At 38.1% G+C, this 15,413-nt stretch overlaps 1 protein-coding gene across 1 annotated transcript; it reads left to right on the top strand.

Annotated features, from left to right (window-relative positions):
* Positions 1–1,984: 1,984 nt before the first annotated feature.
* Positions 1,985–15,354, top strand: gcfc2 (GC-rich sequence DNA-binding factor 2). Its single transcript, XM_036592736.1, has 18 exons — positions 1,985–2,334; positions 7,015–7,122; positions 7,224–7,367; positions 7,452–7,691; positions 7,851–7,951; positions 8,066–8,175; positions 8,643–8,826; positions 9,197–9,320; positions 10,107–10,164; positions 10,253–10,338; positions 11,054–11,253; positions 12,005–12,149; positions 12,456–12,577; positions 12,666–12,742; positions 13,290–13,356; positions 13,940–14,086; positions 14,192–14,331; positions 15,160–15,354. The coding sequence occupies exons 1-18, from the start codon at positions 2,037–2,039 to the stop codon at positions 15,284–15,286; spliced, it is 2,478 nt and encodes an 825-aa protein (XP_036448629.1). The 5' UTR covers positions 1,985–2,036; the 3' UTR covers positions 15,287–15,354.
* Positions 15,355–15,413: the final 59 nt, after the last annotated feature.

The raw sequence follows: 15,413 nt of genomic DNA, 5'->3' as shown, positions 1-15,413 counted from the left end.
CGATGAATAGGATTTAGTATTTTCACCTCAGTGTCAGTACTTGGTTACAGTGATGCGCGTGCTTCAGCGCCACCTGCTGGACTGTTAATGGTGGCAATGAAGACAAAGGGACAAGAGTTCCTGTAAAATCTTCGTTAGTGTGGAACCTATCCATAGGCTTGTATTGACTAAATGAAAGTAACCGTCCACAATTCTGTTGATTGTAGTTATAGTACATATGATGTACTTACAATAATGAATGTTTACATAATGTAGGTTGTCATAATGATTTGACGTATCTCAAAATACAGTGCAAACAACAGCAAGAAATGTAAGTAAAATGTTTGTGCATAAACATACTATGTCTCCCATATGACCTGCAGTTTTGTTTTTTTTTATTTTTTTTTATTTTTTTTGTACCTTTTGTGTCCAGATGTTAACTGACACTAAACTCCTTTTCAGAGTAGACATCCGGTGCAATTTCTGCCTGTTTTCCAACTGAAGCGGTTCTTTGAACACTCATAATGGACAAAGGCAGTAATCTTTTATGCCTTGGTGGTAAACATTGCATTCATAAATGTGGAAGGTCTTTATCTGAATTTTTTTTAATTTGCACCAAATTAATTTATTTGCAATAGACTTTAGTGCACTGCTAGGCTCACTGACAGTTGTGTCCCTGCAAAAGCCAAAAACAATGAAGACATTAATCCAGATTATGGACGCTTTAAAATATTACTCTTATGTTTTTTGTGTTACTATGTGTGTTTTGTTATTAAACCAATAATAATAATATTTTTATCTGTTATTTTCACCTCTATTTTGAATTGTTATCTAAACAGGTTTGTGAACTGTACACTAATCAGATGTAATCAAACTGCGTGTACATCTGTTAACTAGAAAGGGCAAGTTTGTGAATGAACCTTAAGTTGGCTTGAAAAAGCTAATTGCGTTAAAACATTAAAATGGTGGAAGACTGTTGATGGTTGCTAAAATGTGTTAAGCAGATCCTGCATTATCCAAGGTGGACGATAATGCGTTGCCAGGTGCTAGAGTAAATGAAGCTCCACCTTAAATTCTGTGCCACCTTATTTTAGTGCTACCTTAAATGGAGTTCCACCTCAAATTCAGTGCCACCTTAAATGTAGTTCCACCTTAATTTTAGTGCCACCTTAAATGGGGTTCCACCTTAAATACTGTGCCACCCTAAATGAAGCTCCACCTTAAATTCTGTGCCACCTTAATTTTAGTGCTACCTTAAATGGAGTTCCACCTCAAATTCAGTGCCACCTTAAATGTAGTTCCACCTTAATTTTAGTGCCACCTTAAATGGGGTTCCACCTTAAATACTGTGCCACCCTAAATGGAGTTCCACTTTAAATTCTGTGCCACCTTAATTTTAGTGCTACCTTTAATGGAGTTCCACCTTAAACTCTGTGCCAACTTAAATGAAGTTACACCTTAAATTCTGTGCCACCTTAAATTCAGTGCTACCTAAATGCAATGTCACTTTAAAAACAATATCACCTTAAATTCATTATTTGTGCTGATATTGCTGTGTATTAGGCTGGAAGCGTGTGAGTCTGTGTGTACTGTGTACGAGTGTCTGTGTGAGAGATGTGCATTGTGACATCCCGTGTGGCAGGTAGATTTGAATGTCCCGAACATTCCGCCCATTCATTTACTATGGGAAAAATATCGTCTTTGAACGATTAATTTACCAAAACCGTACGGATCCCTTTACATTTTATATTTTGAGCGTAGAATAATAATAATAAGAGGATTGCGAAGAACAGTAAGTTGGATTTTTCAAGCCAACGTAATTCAAAGTAAAGCTGTGCACACATATGAAACACATATGAAGCCCTTTAGAAAAATAGACATACGTCCTTCCTCCGGTGGGTCTGAATGTTTCCAAGTTAAAATAAAAAATATCCTGATATACTCGAACAGGAGAGGTGAGAGGACTCTTATTTTGAAGTTAGGATCCCTGATCCTGACTCGGAAGTAGAATGTTGCTCACCCCGGTGCGTTGTTTTGCCGTTCATATTTGAAGCAGCATGTTCAACAAGAAAACACGGAGGAACTTCAGACAGCGCAGAGAGTCCAGCGAGGAGGATGAAGGACAAGCAGGAGGCCGTGAAGACAGTAACCAAACGGACTCGTCGAAGCATTTAAACGAGCCGCGTAGAGGGATTTGGTGCAGCTCTAAACCGAACACAACAGCTCCTCAGCAGAGCGCCAGATCAGACTCCAGCGGAGCGGAGGACTCGGAGGAACCTTCAGCCTCGGCCTCATCCAGGAGGAGCAGAGAGCCGCCCAGCACTCAGACTCTCAGCTTCACTGAAGATAAAGACGGTGAGAGTCAGTCAGCTGCTCCACCTCTCAGCCTCGCTCACTGAGCTCACTGAGACTCGTAGAGACACGGACGGCTAACGGGCTTTATAAACAAACAAACACCTTAACGTTAACTTCATCACTTCTTTAGGAGAGGCGTGTTCGTAAACACAGGTTCGCTCCCATGTTAAATGTAAATTTGTATAATTGTGGTCTCAGAACCACCAACTTGGTCCAGAAAGGAATTTATTAACGGAACTAGATCTGGACAGTTTGGCAGTATTTATCTGTACCGTGATAAATTACATGACAGTATGTCACAGTATGCTTTTCTGAGCATATCGTGGACATGGTCAGTATTTAAAAACACTTCCCAACTGCTTGTTCGACTAGAAAGAGAGCATAATTAGTCTTAGTTAACTGGATTTAGTGTACTGTAGTAGAGCTTGATCGATATCGGGCTTAAAAGTCCTATACCGCTTTCGATATTTGAGGATTTAAAAATCCGATAACTCTAATATATCCACCGATATTCTTTTTTTCTTCATTTGGGTAGAATAGTATGGGAGGCAAATCCAGCCAAAAAAGAAATTAAAATTAAAACCATAAAATGTAAATGCAAACCTCTTTTTGCCATTTCTTTTTCCAAACATCTGCGCCAATATCCTGCCATAATTGAAAATGAAATGAAATACCTACATTTGCAATTTCATTTTTCACATGAGCACGAGCCATTTATGACAAAAATAAAAAATAAATGTAAAACAGCTATTTGTCATTTCATTTTAGTCGTTATTCTGGTTTTTCATGGCCAAATCTAAAATAAAAAAGCTAATAGAGAAAAGAAAATCCAAGCTTCGCTTTGGCTTTGGCTTTTCTTCATGAAATGCAGAATACACATCAAAACTAAAATCAAAATGTAGTGTTTACGTTCATATTTCTTTTTCATTGCGACAGGCTGCATATCTGACAAAATGAAAATGTAAAATGGATAAATCAACAGCAAAGTGACGGTTTGCGATTCAGTTTTTCGGCGTTGACGCACCAGAATGAAAAGGCAAATGCAAACGAATGTCGGCGCCACCTGCTGAACATTTACTTTACATTTTCCACTTTTCTTTTTCGTTTACAAACTGACCAACATGCAAATATATGTTAATTAGCACTGGGCGGCGTTACGGGGTATATTTTAGGACGTCCTTAGACCTCCGAGTCAGAACGGCGTCATTCCTCAAGCTAAACGACTTCGAGTCTCGAGAAAAACCATCGGCATGACTCAGATCTGGTGAAACTGAACGTCAGCACAAACACCGTCAGACCAAACGGCCTCAGTGAAAAGGTATTAGACCAAACACAAGGCCGGTCGAGCATATACTGGTTCGTGTAACTTAGAAAACTATTATGTATCTCTATATAAATGCCAGTATAACATTACCAGTTTTTTTCTGACGGTGTTTGTGCTGACTGAGTCATGACGATGGTTTTTCTCGAGAATCGAAGTCATTTAGCTTGAGGAATGATGCCTTTCTGACTCGGAGGTCTATTCCCATAGAATAGCAGCAGGATAAGCTGCCGTATGTGCTGTTGCTAGAGACTTTATAGAAGTGACAAGCTAGGGAGAAAAGATAGGACAGTGGTTTGTTTACTTGATAGATCTGCCACACTGTTTCATAAATAAATCTACAGTCAAGTTAGTCAACAGCTTAGTCTACACCACTCACCACTCAACTACCGTAATGATGAACATAGGCTAATTGTGATGTTTGCCTGACAGCACTGGTGTTCTAACGTTGTCCTACCGAGCATGCACATATCAGTAGTATAGCATGGAGACTTTTTCATTTTAACTCGGAACAAACTTAGCGTCATATTATTACTTAACCCCACTGTGAAGGTGATTTAGACTATCAAAATATCCTCATTATTCTTTTAATCCTGGTAACATTTTCAGATAAGGACATTCGCCAGCCTCTTACTCATTTTTTCGGGAACATTTAAACAAGACACTCACTTGAGATTTTTAGTTTTAATACTGGCAAGATTTTTGGATATGGTGAGTTAAGCTGTTATCCTACCTAGAGGTTTTAGGGATGGAGGTACCTATAAATTTGCCCTACGGTAGGACATTTCGACAAAGTAGTGCAATTCGTCACATTACTGCAGCAAAAGCAGGCATGGCTGACATGAATGTTGCCAGGCTTATTAAGGCTAAGAGAAGACGTGATGGGGATATTTTTATTATTATTTAAATAATGCATTTTACACAACAGTTATCAACTTACCATGAACTTGCATGATTTCAGCTCGACTTCACTTGAGTCAGCTGATTGTGATTTGGGGCATTCTGAACATGTGTTGCCAACAGGGAAGTTGCAGAGCACCCTCTGATGGGCAGACTACACAATGACAACACACATAACATGGCTGAAGGATCTGACCTCCATCTTTTTATTTATTTTTTAATTGTCATTCATAGGTGGTTATAAACGCTAATCGTAATTTATCTGTGATTAGCTCATATCGGTTGGGCTCTGCACCGTAGTATGTGACATGTTCAATACAAATAATTTAATTTAATAGTTTCTGATATCATTGTTTAAATGTGGCACTACTTTGTCTGTTCCAACTTTTCAGATGTCAGAAAAATAAATAAGACATATTGTGAAAATGTGAAAAAGTATTGTGCCCACTTCTAAAAGGAACACAGTTTTAAATACTGTGTTTAAATAGACCCAACCTTGTTTACACCTACCTTGTTGGTCCACCTTGTAGATGTAAAGTAAGAGACAGTAGCTCATCTGTTGCTGCACAGTTCGTGTTGGTCATCCTCTAGTCCTTCATAAGTAGTCACAGTATGCTGCCCACAGAACACTGTTGGCCAGACATTTTTGGTTGGTGGACTATTCTCAGTCCAGCAGTGACACTGATGTGTTTAAAAACTCCAGTAGTTCTGCTGCATCTGATCCACTCAGACCAGCACATCAGTGTCACTGCAGTGCTGAGAATGATCCAGCACCCAAATAATACCTGCTTTGTGGTGGTCCTGTGGGGGTTCTGACCATTAAACAATAGGATGAAAGGGGGCTAATAAAAATATGCAGAGAAACAGATGGTCTGTAACTGTAGAACTACAAAGTGCACCTATAGGGTAAGTGGAGCTGCTCAGTCATACAGTTATCCAATCAACCAGTTGTCATGTGGCAGCAGCACAGTACATAAAATCATACAGACTCAGGTCAAGAGCTTTATTTCTTGTTCACATCAAACATCAGAATCAGGAAAACAGTGTGCTTTAAGTGACTTTGATCATGTTGTTGGTGTCGATTTTCTGCTATTTTTATACGCAATAGTCTCTAGAATTCACACAGAATGGTGTGAAAACCAATAGTGAGCAGGAGTTCTGTGGGAGGAAATGCCTTGTTGTTGAGAGAGGTCAGAGAAGCATGGCAAGATTGTTTGAGCTAACAGGATGGCTAAATTACTCAAATAACCACTTTTTACGACAAAGGTGAACAGAAAAGAATCTCTGAATGCATAACATGGCAAACCACGTCAGGTTCCACTTCTGCCTGCCAAGAACATGAGTCTGAATCTACAGTAGCCAAAAGCTCACTCAAACTAGACAGCTGAAAATTCAGAAACGTCATCTGGCTGGATAAATCTTAATTTCTGCAGTGACACACAGATGATAGATACAGAATTTGGCATAAACAGCTTGAATCCATGTGAATATTGTTACCAGTCGAGCATCATTTAAATGCCTCAGCGTATCTGAGTATTGCTGCTGCCCATGTGCTTCCTGTTATGGCCACAATTTACCCATCTTCTAATGGCTTCTTCACGCTTGATAATGCGCCTTTTCACAAAGCACAAGTCAAATCTCAAACTGGTTCCAGGATCATGACAATGAGTTCAGTGTATTTCATTGCGTCCCCAGTCAGATCTGAATCCAATAGAGCGCTGTTAGGATGCGGTAGTGTGGGAGATACTCAGTATGAATGTGCAACTGATAAATCTGTAGCAATTATGTGATGTAGTCATGTCAGCATTGACCAGAATCTCTAAAGAATGTTCCCAGCAGCTTGTTGAATCCATGCCACAAAGAACTCATGCTGTTCTGAAAGTAAAGAGAGCTTCTACCCAGTATTCGAATGGTGTTCCTAATATATACAGTCATATGCAGACGTTTGAGCACCCATAGTTAAATTACATTTTTTTGATTTTCTAAATTAGTAAATGAACACATCCTTTGCAGAGAGCACATTTCTACATATTTTAATGCACAATTACAGTTTATTTACTGAATTTAACATTTTGGGGGATTTATTTATGATTTATTTTTTCCAACTGCTAAAAAAAGCATATCGCTGCTGTCAGAAGAAAACCTTTTATCTCCATTTTTGTAGTTTTTCCGTTTTTGACATAATTTGAAAATACCTGTATATATACAGCTATATATACATATACACACACACTCGTTCATTCATTCATTCATAAAAGATTTAGAGGTTGCAGGGAAAATTCTAATGTAACCAATCCTGAATTTGGTCAGTTTCTCTTAACGCACTCCAATGATACACTTAATAATGCATCTGTTTGTATGACTTGTTCTTGCATAAGCTAAGTGTTTGCGCTTAATAGGAGCACTCTGTCTGAGTTGTGGTTTAGTGTGTGTTGCTAAAATGAACCTCTATTCCACAGGTAATGAGGAATGTGACTTCAAAGTGAAAAGGTCTATCAATAAAGCTGTGATTTTCCAAGCTCGCAAAAAAGAGGAATCGCCCATCAAGTTGACACCTCCACAGCAAAGTGTGACCCATTCCTGATTTAATAAGCAAAGCTATATAGTTCTATAACAAAATAGGCCTCTGTTTGGTTTTTATACACATTGCACATCCACTCTTTTTTAGGTTCCAGAGATGTGGATCTTAATGAGTGCTTGGCTAGCAGTGCTGGCAGTTCTGCTGAGGAGATGCCTCCAGATAGCGACAGCGACAGCAAAACTAAGTCTACGTCTTCCAGCTCTTCCAACTCTTCTTCTAAACCACAGAAAGGTACTGAAGCCAGTCTCATTTTTGGAACTTCAGGGATTACTGAATAAGCAAGTGACATAGCTTTCCATGGTGTGTCCTCTGTAGTTAACATCCCTGATGCCAAGCAAGTCCATGCAGCTAAGGAGCAGAGGAGGAGAGCCAGAACCCAGCGAGATTACATTCCACTGGATGGTGATCGGGAAAGCACTCCAGGGTCTGTAGACGGAGAGGAGGACCAGAGCGATAGGGAACATGACAGTGATGATGAGCCAGACGATCATGAACGCAGAATCCAGTTTGCACCCAAATCCAGAACGCTTAGAGAACGAATGGCTCAGAAAATGGGTAAGATATGGAATATAATATAATATACACAGACCGAGGAATCATAGTGTCTTTTCAGGTGTTACCTGTCATATACAGTAATAGAGCTTTGGAAAGTAAAGCCATTTATATATTTTAATATCTGTATTATATTTGTTTTGTTTTATTTTTTGTGTGTAGGTGAGAGTGGGAGTGAAGGGAGTGGCTCTGATAGCCAGGTGGAGGAAGACCAACACCTATGGGAGGAGCAGCAGATAGGGAAAGGAGTTAAAAGACACCAGGTAAATATCTTCATTCTGGAAGAAAAGATAACGTCAGATACTACTAAGGTGATATAGGGATTTTCCAAGAATTCAATCATAATAATGATTGTACTGACTGGCTTTTGTCTTTAGAAGCAAAGCAGAGATCATTTCAGGCCTCTCAGGCAGAAGAAAATGGTTGACATCCCTGAGACACTCCCACCAGTCAGCATTGATATTATAAAGAAAAGAATCACTGGAAAGTAGGTCCTTATAAATTCTTGCTTGAGCATATAATGATGGTTATTAAAACAGCATTTTTTGCACCCTGTATTTGAATAAAGGCTTCTCAAGGGTGTCATTCCAGAGTTATGATATTGCCAATGGTTGAGGACTCACTGTAAGGTAGTTTTTGTACTAAAGCCTTTCAGGCAGCAGAAAGATTGATCCTCAAAAAGGGGAAAATAAATCATGTAGCATCATTGATTCTTTGGAAAAAGAACTTCTCTAAGCCTATGCAGATGAGTTGAAGTACTTTTTGAGGGGCATTTTGGGCAGTATGGTTAGTATGCTAACATCCTGGACTCTTCATAACCTTGTCCATGACAGAACTTATCAAGTGCAGACAATAGCCAAAGTCTTCACCTGACATGACTAAATGGTTATTAACCTGTGGAACGAATTATCCATAACCTGCTGACTTTCATAGCATGTCTTTGCACTTCTCTAGACTGGAATGTTTGAAGGAAGTCCACAGGGCACGGGAGGCTGAGCTCAGGAGGATGCAGCTGGACATGGAGAGTGCCAGAAGCTCTCTAGAGAACCTGGAGAACCACTCTGCTAATGAACAGCTCCTCTTTTACCGCAGCATGAACGTCTTTTCTCGGAACCTGCTGGAGTGCCTGTCTGAGAAGGTCAGGAGAAGCATCCTTATCTCAGAATTTAGGAATAATTTTAAGCACTGTATGACAACTAGGAACTTTTCAAACTCTGACTTTTTACATTCCTAGTGCTTGTTTGGCTGTTATGTGCATGTAAAAATTTACTAAAAAGATTTTAAGCATTTATACAGAAATGAGACAGTTTTTTGGTTGTTGCAACATGTTTAAAAGTGGATGTATACTAATGGCAAATCACCATAGTGCCAAAAAGTGAAAGTGAAATACTGCTGTATATTACTTAAGAAGTAATAATACAATGAATACATCTGTCATCACGTCTCTGTCTTGGGCAAAAGTGTTGAGTTTTCAGGTAGTTGTAATGTGATGTATTGTGGTTTTTCAGATGGCCTCAATAAACTCAGTGGAACTGGACATGCACAGTCTGTATATTGACCAGGCAGAGTCGCTGTTATCTCAAAGTAGGCAGGCAGTACAACAGGAGTCCACACGCCTTCAGCAGTTAACCTGTAAGTGGAAGCATACACCATATGTCTGTTTCATCTGGGATTTAAAAAACATTTAATGCAGGTTGAAATTAGAAAAGTGTTTGTCATTCATGGAGATTATTAAGAGTTTTTATGCTGATTCTTGTGGAGCATTTATCATTGTTGCATTTTGGCCTGTCATGATCATGAAATATTCTTAAATGGCATATAAATAATTGAAATTAACGTTTGCTATATTTACTTAAGTTCTTTGCTATGTTTACTTAGTAGCTAACATTGATGGTACTGTCAAATCCACACTGTTGGGCACCCACACACTCACAAATATCTACAGTTAGACAGAATCGTGTGTAAAGTCCAGCAAAACTTATTTCTTGAGAGTGAAAATATAAGCAAAAAAATGGTTCTGCTAGCATACAAGCTAAAAACATTAGAATTAGCTACATAGATAACAAATAAAAACACGACTCATGCTGCCCTCTAAACATGTTAGAGCACCACGTTAGAAGTGTGAACTTTTTTGTTTGCATGATGTCTCAATGAATGCATTTACTGCTTTCTTTTGTTTACATGTATTTGCCTCAACCCAACACACACATTTGGGTACATACATATTTAGTTTGTTGCAGCTTAGTATTATTGTGAAATCTAATGTGGAAATAGATGATTGTAATCATCTCAAATAATTGCAATTATGTAATAAAGTCACAGGTATAGTTGCATTGATCATCTACTGCTGTCTTCTTGAAGATTTCACGTCCTTTATGTGGAAAATACTCAAGTTTTCTTCTCTTTCATTTGTTATAGACAGCACCAATACAAACAGTAACGGGGAGGCATTGGGGACTGGCCCACATAAAGACAGGTGAGTTAGCTTTCAGTCAGTTGATGTGCAGAACTAGCTGTCTTTTTGTGAAATGTTGTTTATGTCCCCATTTCTGTTCCTATTCTAGTGTGCGCTTAGAAGATGATTGTGGGAGTGTCCCAGCTGATTTGGAACCAACAGCAGAGCAAGAGGCAGAGCTGCAGAGCAAAAGAGGTGGGGCTTTTTAAAAGGGTTTCTTGCATTGAAACAAAACTGTCTCACATTTTCACATTCACATTTTCTCAAATCAAAATCTGTGGATCATAGCTTTAAAAAAAGGATTTGGATAACATATTTATTGTACTAGGGAAGAACAGTATGTTTAGGTGAGGCTGGGCTACCGCCTTAAAATATCTTAAATATCTTTAATGTATTCATTTTACTGCATTTGTATCCTGTATCCTGTGTGTGTGTGTGTGTGTGTGTGTGTGTGTGTCAGCTCACCATTCCCATACAAGTATACAGCTGTATGCAAAGGTTTGGGCATCCTTGTCACGCTGGTCAAACACTCCTGCACATTTTAATGCACATTTACTGTTCATTTTCTGAATTTAACATATTTGAAAAAAAAAAACTAAGATATAAAATGTGGCCTGTGTAAAATTATGGCACTTTAATGTTTTGTTTTTTAAAATATGTAAAATTCAGCAAATAAATAAAAATAGTGCTATGAAAATTGCAGAAAATGCCATATTTAAGTCCCTGTAGAGGATGTGTTAATCACTAAGAAAATCAACAAAACATATAATTTGTCCGAGTGTTTAAACTTGACTGTATGTACTGGGAGGACGTTCACTTGCAGCTTTATACTCATGTAATGAAACTGAGTGAAAATACTGTGTGTTCAGACAACAGATGTTAATGCTGAATCTGTACTGTTCCTCCACAGCTGACATACTAAAGAGATCTCAGGAGATTTTTGCTGATGTTCAGGAGGACTTCTCTGATGTGAAGAAAATCTTGTCCAGGTTTGATGAATGGCGGGTCTCCTTTCCAGAGTCTTACAACAATGCCTACATTGGTCTGTGCCTTCCTAAACTTCTAGCTCCTCTGATACGACACCAGCTTATTGGTTGGGACCCTCTGAAGGTATCTTCAATCACTGTTTTCTTCACTACTGCTACTTTCTGCTACTTTATTCAGTAGTTTTTGTTTTCATATTAGTTAATTTTCATTTATTTACCAGAAAAGCAAAGTTTTTTTTTTTGCTAAATACATATAGGAATGCACTTATTTGTCTTTTCTGGGCAAATAACAATAACTGAGAATACCTTTGGAAGCCAATGGTATTAATAATTTATAATTTTTCTTTAAAAGAAATTCACACTATAATCTCTATATAAAGTGCTGTGAGGTTAGATGATGGCTTATTACCTAATTTTACAGTGCTAAATCAGACATCAGATACGATCCTTATTATAAACATTTAAATAGTTAGCAAACACTCTTATCCACTGCAGCTTACAATGGCACACAAACATAATGTTAGGAATCCTCCCCAGGGGCTTGTATTGGTTTAGCAGTGGCATTTCTGTCTGGATGGGGAATCTCCAGTGTTATCCTTTATGCCAGTAGTCACCAACGCTGCTCCTTCAGATCTACCATCCTGCAGACTTCAGCTCCACGCCTGATTGTGGTGCATCAAGCTATCAGCTGTAATGATCGACTGTAGTTCCCATACCAGGCCAATATTAATAATAAGTCAGTTTTCCCATTTATTGACCAAAATCAACCGCTGATGTATTGTGCACCCATAAATCTAGTCTATTTTGTGATTTGTCAGTGCTGGACATGTGATTCTGAAAAACTTGCATGAGCTTTATAAATTATTCTCTCATAGGCAGAGGGCGAGGATTTTGAAGCATTGCCATGGTACTCTGCTGTGGAGAAGTTCTGTCATGGGCAAGGCTATGAGGAATCTGAAAATGCTGATAAGAAAACGCTGCCTGCTATCGTAGAAAAGACTGTCCTACCCAAAATTCAAGGTAAGTGCCTAATTTCCAAAGCTAAGAAGGGTCTTAAATCCAAGTATGTGATTTGTCACTCTGAATAGAGGGCACTCTCTGTCTTTCATTGTAGAACGTGTATCACCATGTTGTTTTCAATTGTCAAAAAGTGTTTTCAAATCAGTCAGTTTAGTTTGAGTTTGTTTTGAAGTATTGTGATGTTTTATTTTTGCCATTTTGCCCAGTCCTACTTTCTTCACATTTTACTTTAAATTCGTCAAATCTTCTCTAACAATTTAATTAATAATCCAGTATTTTAATGTTTTGCTTTGTACGCCCCCAAAGGTTTTGTGGAGCTTGTGTGGGACCCTTTGTCTTCGCAACAGTCCCAATGTCTCACAGCACTTTGCCAGAGAATACAAGAGGATTACTCTGTTTTTGCTAGTGGACAAAGCAAACCTGCCAAGGTATTATACTGCAGTTCTTTTTGCTGGTTTAAATGAGCTCTTTTGGAAAGTTTAACATAGTTTGATATGTTTCATATGATTCCCACAGGCCTTTATAGAAGCTGTTGTCCAGAGATTGAGGAGTGCTGTAGATAACGATATCTTCATCCCACTTTACCCAAAAATGTAAGCATACAAGAGGCCCTTGTTTTCTTTGGCATAGCAATGTTTAAATGGAACATTGAAACATTGGAGTTCATGCTGACATTTTGTTATTATTAATAGTTTGTATTGTAATTATTTGCATTGTTATTGTTTATATTGTGTAAATAAAAGGCTTTAAGGTTTATCTTTGCCATCTTTCCCTACTAGGTTATTACAATAACCCCTAATAGGTTAACACAATGTCCCTCTCTATTCCATCAATGCAAATATCAATTTGCATATATAGCATATGCCTGTGATAAGATTTGCTCTCTTACATTGATTTTTCTTATGCAGTAGAGGAGAGTTATTGATAAATTAGGTGGAAAATCAAATGAAATTAGTGAAATTAGTGGTGTTTTCATATACGACTACTGCAGTAATATCACTGGTAGTAAAACGTATTAGAATTTATGGTACCAGACATTGGAGGAAAATGGGAATTGTTTGGCTAATGTGAAAGGTTATTGTTTTAACATTGTGTAAGATCTTTTAAAATTAATTCTGTTTAACTATTTGCATCTTTCAGCTATTTGGACAACAAGTCTTCACTGCAATTCCAATTTCAGAACCGACAGTTTTGGTGGGCTGTTAAGGTACAACGTTTTTCTTTTAATCCTCCACTCAGACCAACAAACACAACAAATGAACTGACCTCTGTTGGCACTGAGTCCGGGGCACTTGAATATAAAGACCTTCTCTCAAACACTAGAAGTAGAATCAGAGACAAAGTCCTCATTCTCACTTATGAAAGACCCCAGCAAAGAACTAAGCAGTGCAAAGACAAAGATAAACAGGTCATCTGAAGTTGGTTAGATTACAGACATGTCATTTACTGGAAGTCATACAAGGAGACACAAGCAGCTACACTTATCAAGTCATGAATTACCAACTGAATAGTACACATTTAGGTGAATAGCAGTGTGATATTTTGCCATCTTTGTTAATTTGACAGATATTTCTGATAGAGTTTAATTTCTCGGCCATGTCCTTGCACTGACACCACCAACAGTTTAAAAATCAGATGCTCAAGTAAAGTTTAATGCTTGTATTATTTGCCTCAGATATTCTTGTTCTTTGCTTGTGTGATTACTTTGGATTATTTCAGGTCCAGATAAATATTGCCCAGACTTTTGTACTTTGTTGCGGTAGACATTATATTTTTGTTTTTTTTTTCAGCTGCTTGGAAACATGGCATTATGGGATGGTTTGGTTGCTCAGAGTGTTCTGAAGGAGCTGATGCTGGACAGACTTCTTAATCGGTACTTAATGATGACCCTTCTCAACGAGTCCAGTCCAAAGCACGTCATCCAGAAATGCAAAAAGGTACTTGTGCTATGTATAGCATAAAACAGATAAAAGCTGTTTTGAGCACATTAGCTTTTCTTGTTAGTAATTGCATCTGTAAAGTGACTGAATGTTGTCCAACAGGTCACTGATTGTTTTCCAAAGTCATGGTTTATGGATCTCAGTGCTGGATCATCTCTACCTCAGCTTCAAAACTTCAGCAAGCACCTTGTGCAGACGACACATTTGTTATGTAAAGACAACAAGGACACAGCCAGCTGCAGGTCTTGTGAAACAAGTTTGTTCTTTGACACTTTACAACAAAGGCTTTGAAAGGCACTTTCTAAGGAACCAAGAGAGAGATTGTGTTCTCTCGCAGTAATTTTGCGTTTCCTTACAAAACATTTGCATAGATTCACAAACCATTTGTTTGTGAAGCACAGCTCTTGAGACTATTGTAGCCGAAGTGAACTAACAATGTAAGATAGTGGTATGTTACAACACAGCTAGAGCTGCCTCCTTCCTAAACTTGCATTAACCCTTGCTTCAGCTCTGTATGTTAAAATCTTAAACCAGTTAAATGATGCTGCAGCCTGTTACCATGTTAATCTACATATTTATCATTATATGACTTTTTTTTGTTTGTTTTACTTATTTTAGCTCAAAGTGAGTTTTTTTTCCATGGTTGTAATTCGGCTCTTTGGGATGGGTCCCTCTATTTGTACGGACATTGCCAGTGTTTTATTGTTAGAGCTCTTCATATTTACTGGCCACTATTAAGCTGATTAATCGAGTATTAGTCAATTAACATGAATAATTGACTGTTGCGGCCTGATAACAGTTAATGGGAGCATAGATTTCACTCATATGTTCAGTAGTAGGTGTCATCAAAACTACTTGTATTCCATGGAAAGCAAAGAATTGGATAGCAAACGCAAAACATTGGCAAGAGAATCTGTTCTAAAGGAATGCAATGTCATATCGGCTCAGCTTTCTTACCTATTTCAATATAAAGTCAAGTTAAGAAACAGCCCTTTTCACTCATCTTCTCCCACATGATGTTCTAGACGTCACTGTAGGCTCTAACTCTGTTGTGGTTTCTTCTCCTACAGGGCTGTTCTATCAGATGTGGTGATTCTTCTTGGGACCATCAAGGCATTTGAGAGTATGAAGGCTATTGCACAATCCTACAACTGTCAAGATTTACTGGAATCACTTCATAAGTCGGAGTTGTCATGACGGTGTGACATGAAATATATTTTTATAACCAAGAAATAAATGTAATTTTGTGATGAATAAATAGTTTTTATTTATTTCATCTCTTCATTATGAAATTTACATAGGTGACAAACATCTGTTTTATTCT

The sequence above is a fragment of the Colossoma macropomum genome, unplaced genomic scaffold, assembly GCF_904425465.1.
Source record: "Colossoma macropomum unplaced genomic scaffold, Colossoma_macropomum, whole genome shotgun sequence".
Lineage (NCBI taxonomy): Eukaryota > Metazoa > Chordata > Actinopteri > Characiformes > Serrasalmidae > Colossoma > Colossoma macropomum.
The sequence above is the reverse complement of the archived record's forward strand: the minus strand, read 5'-3'. Positions and strand labels throughout refer to the sequence as shown.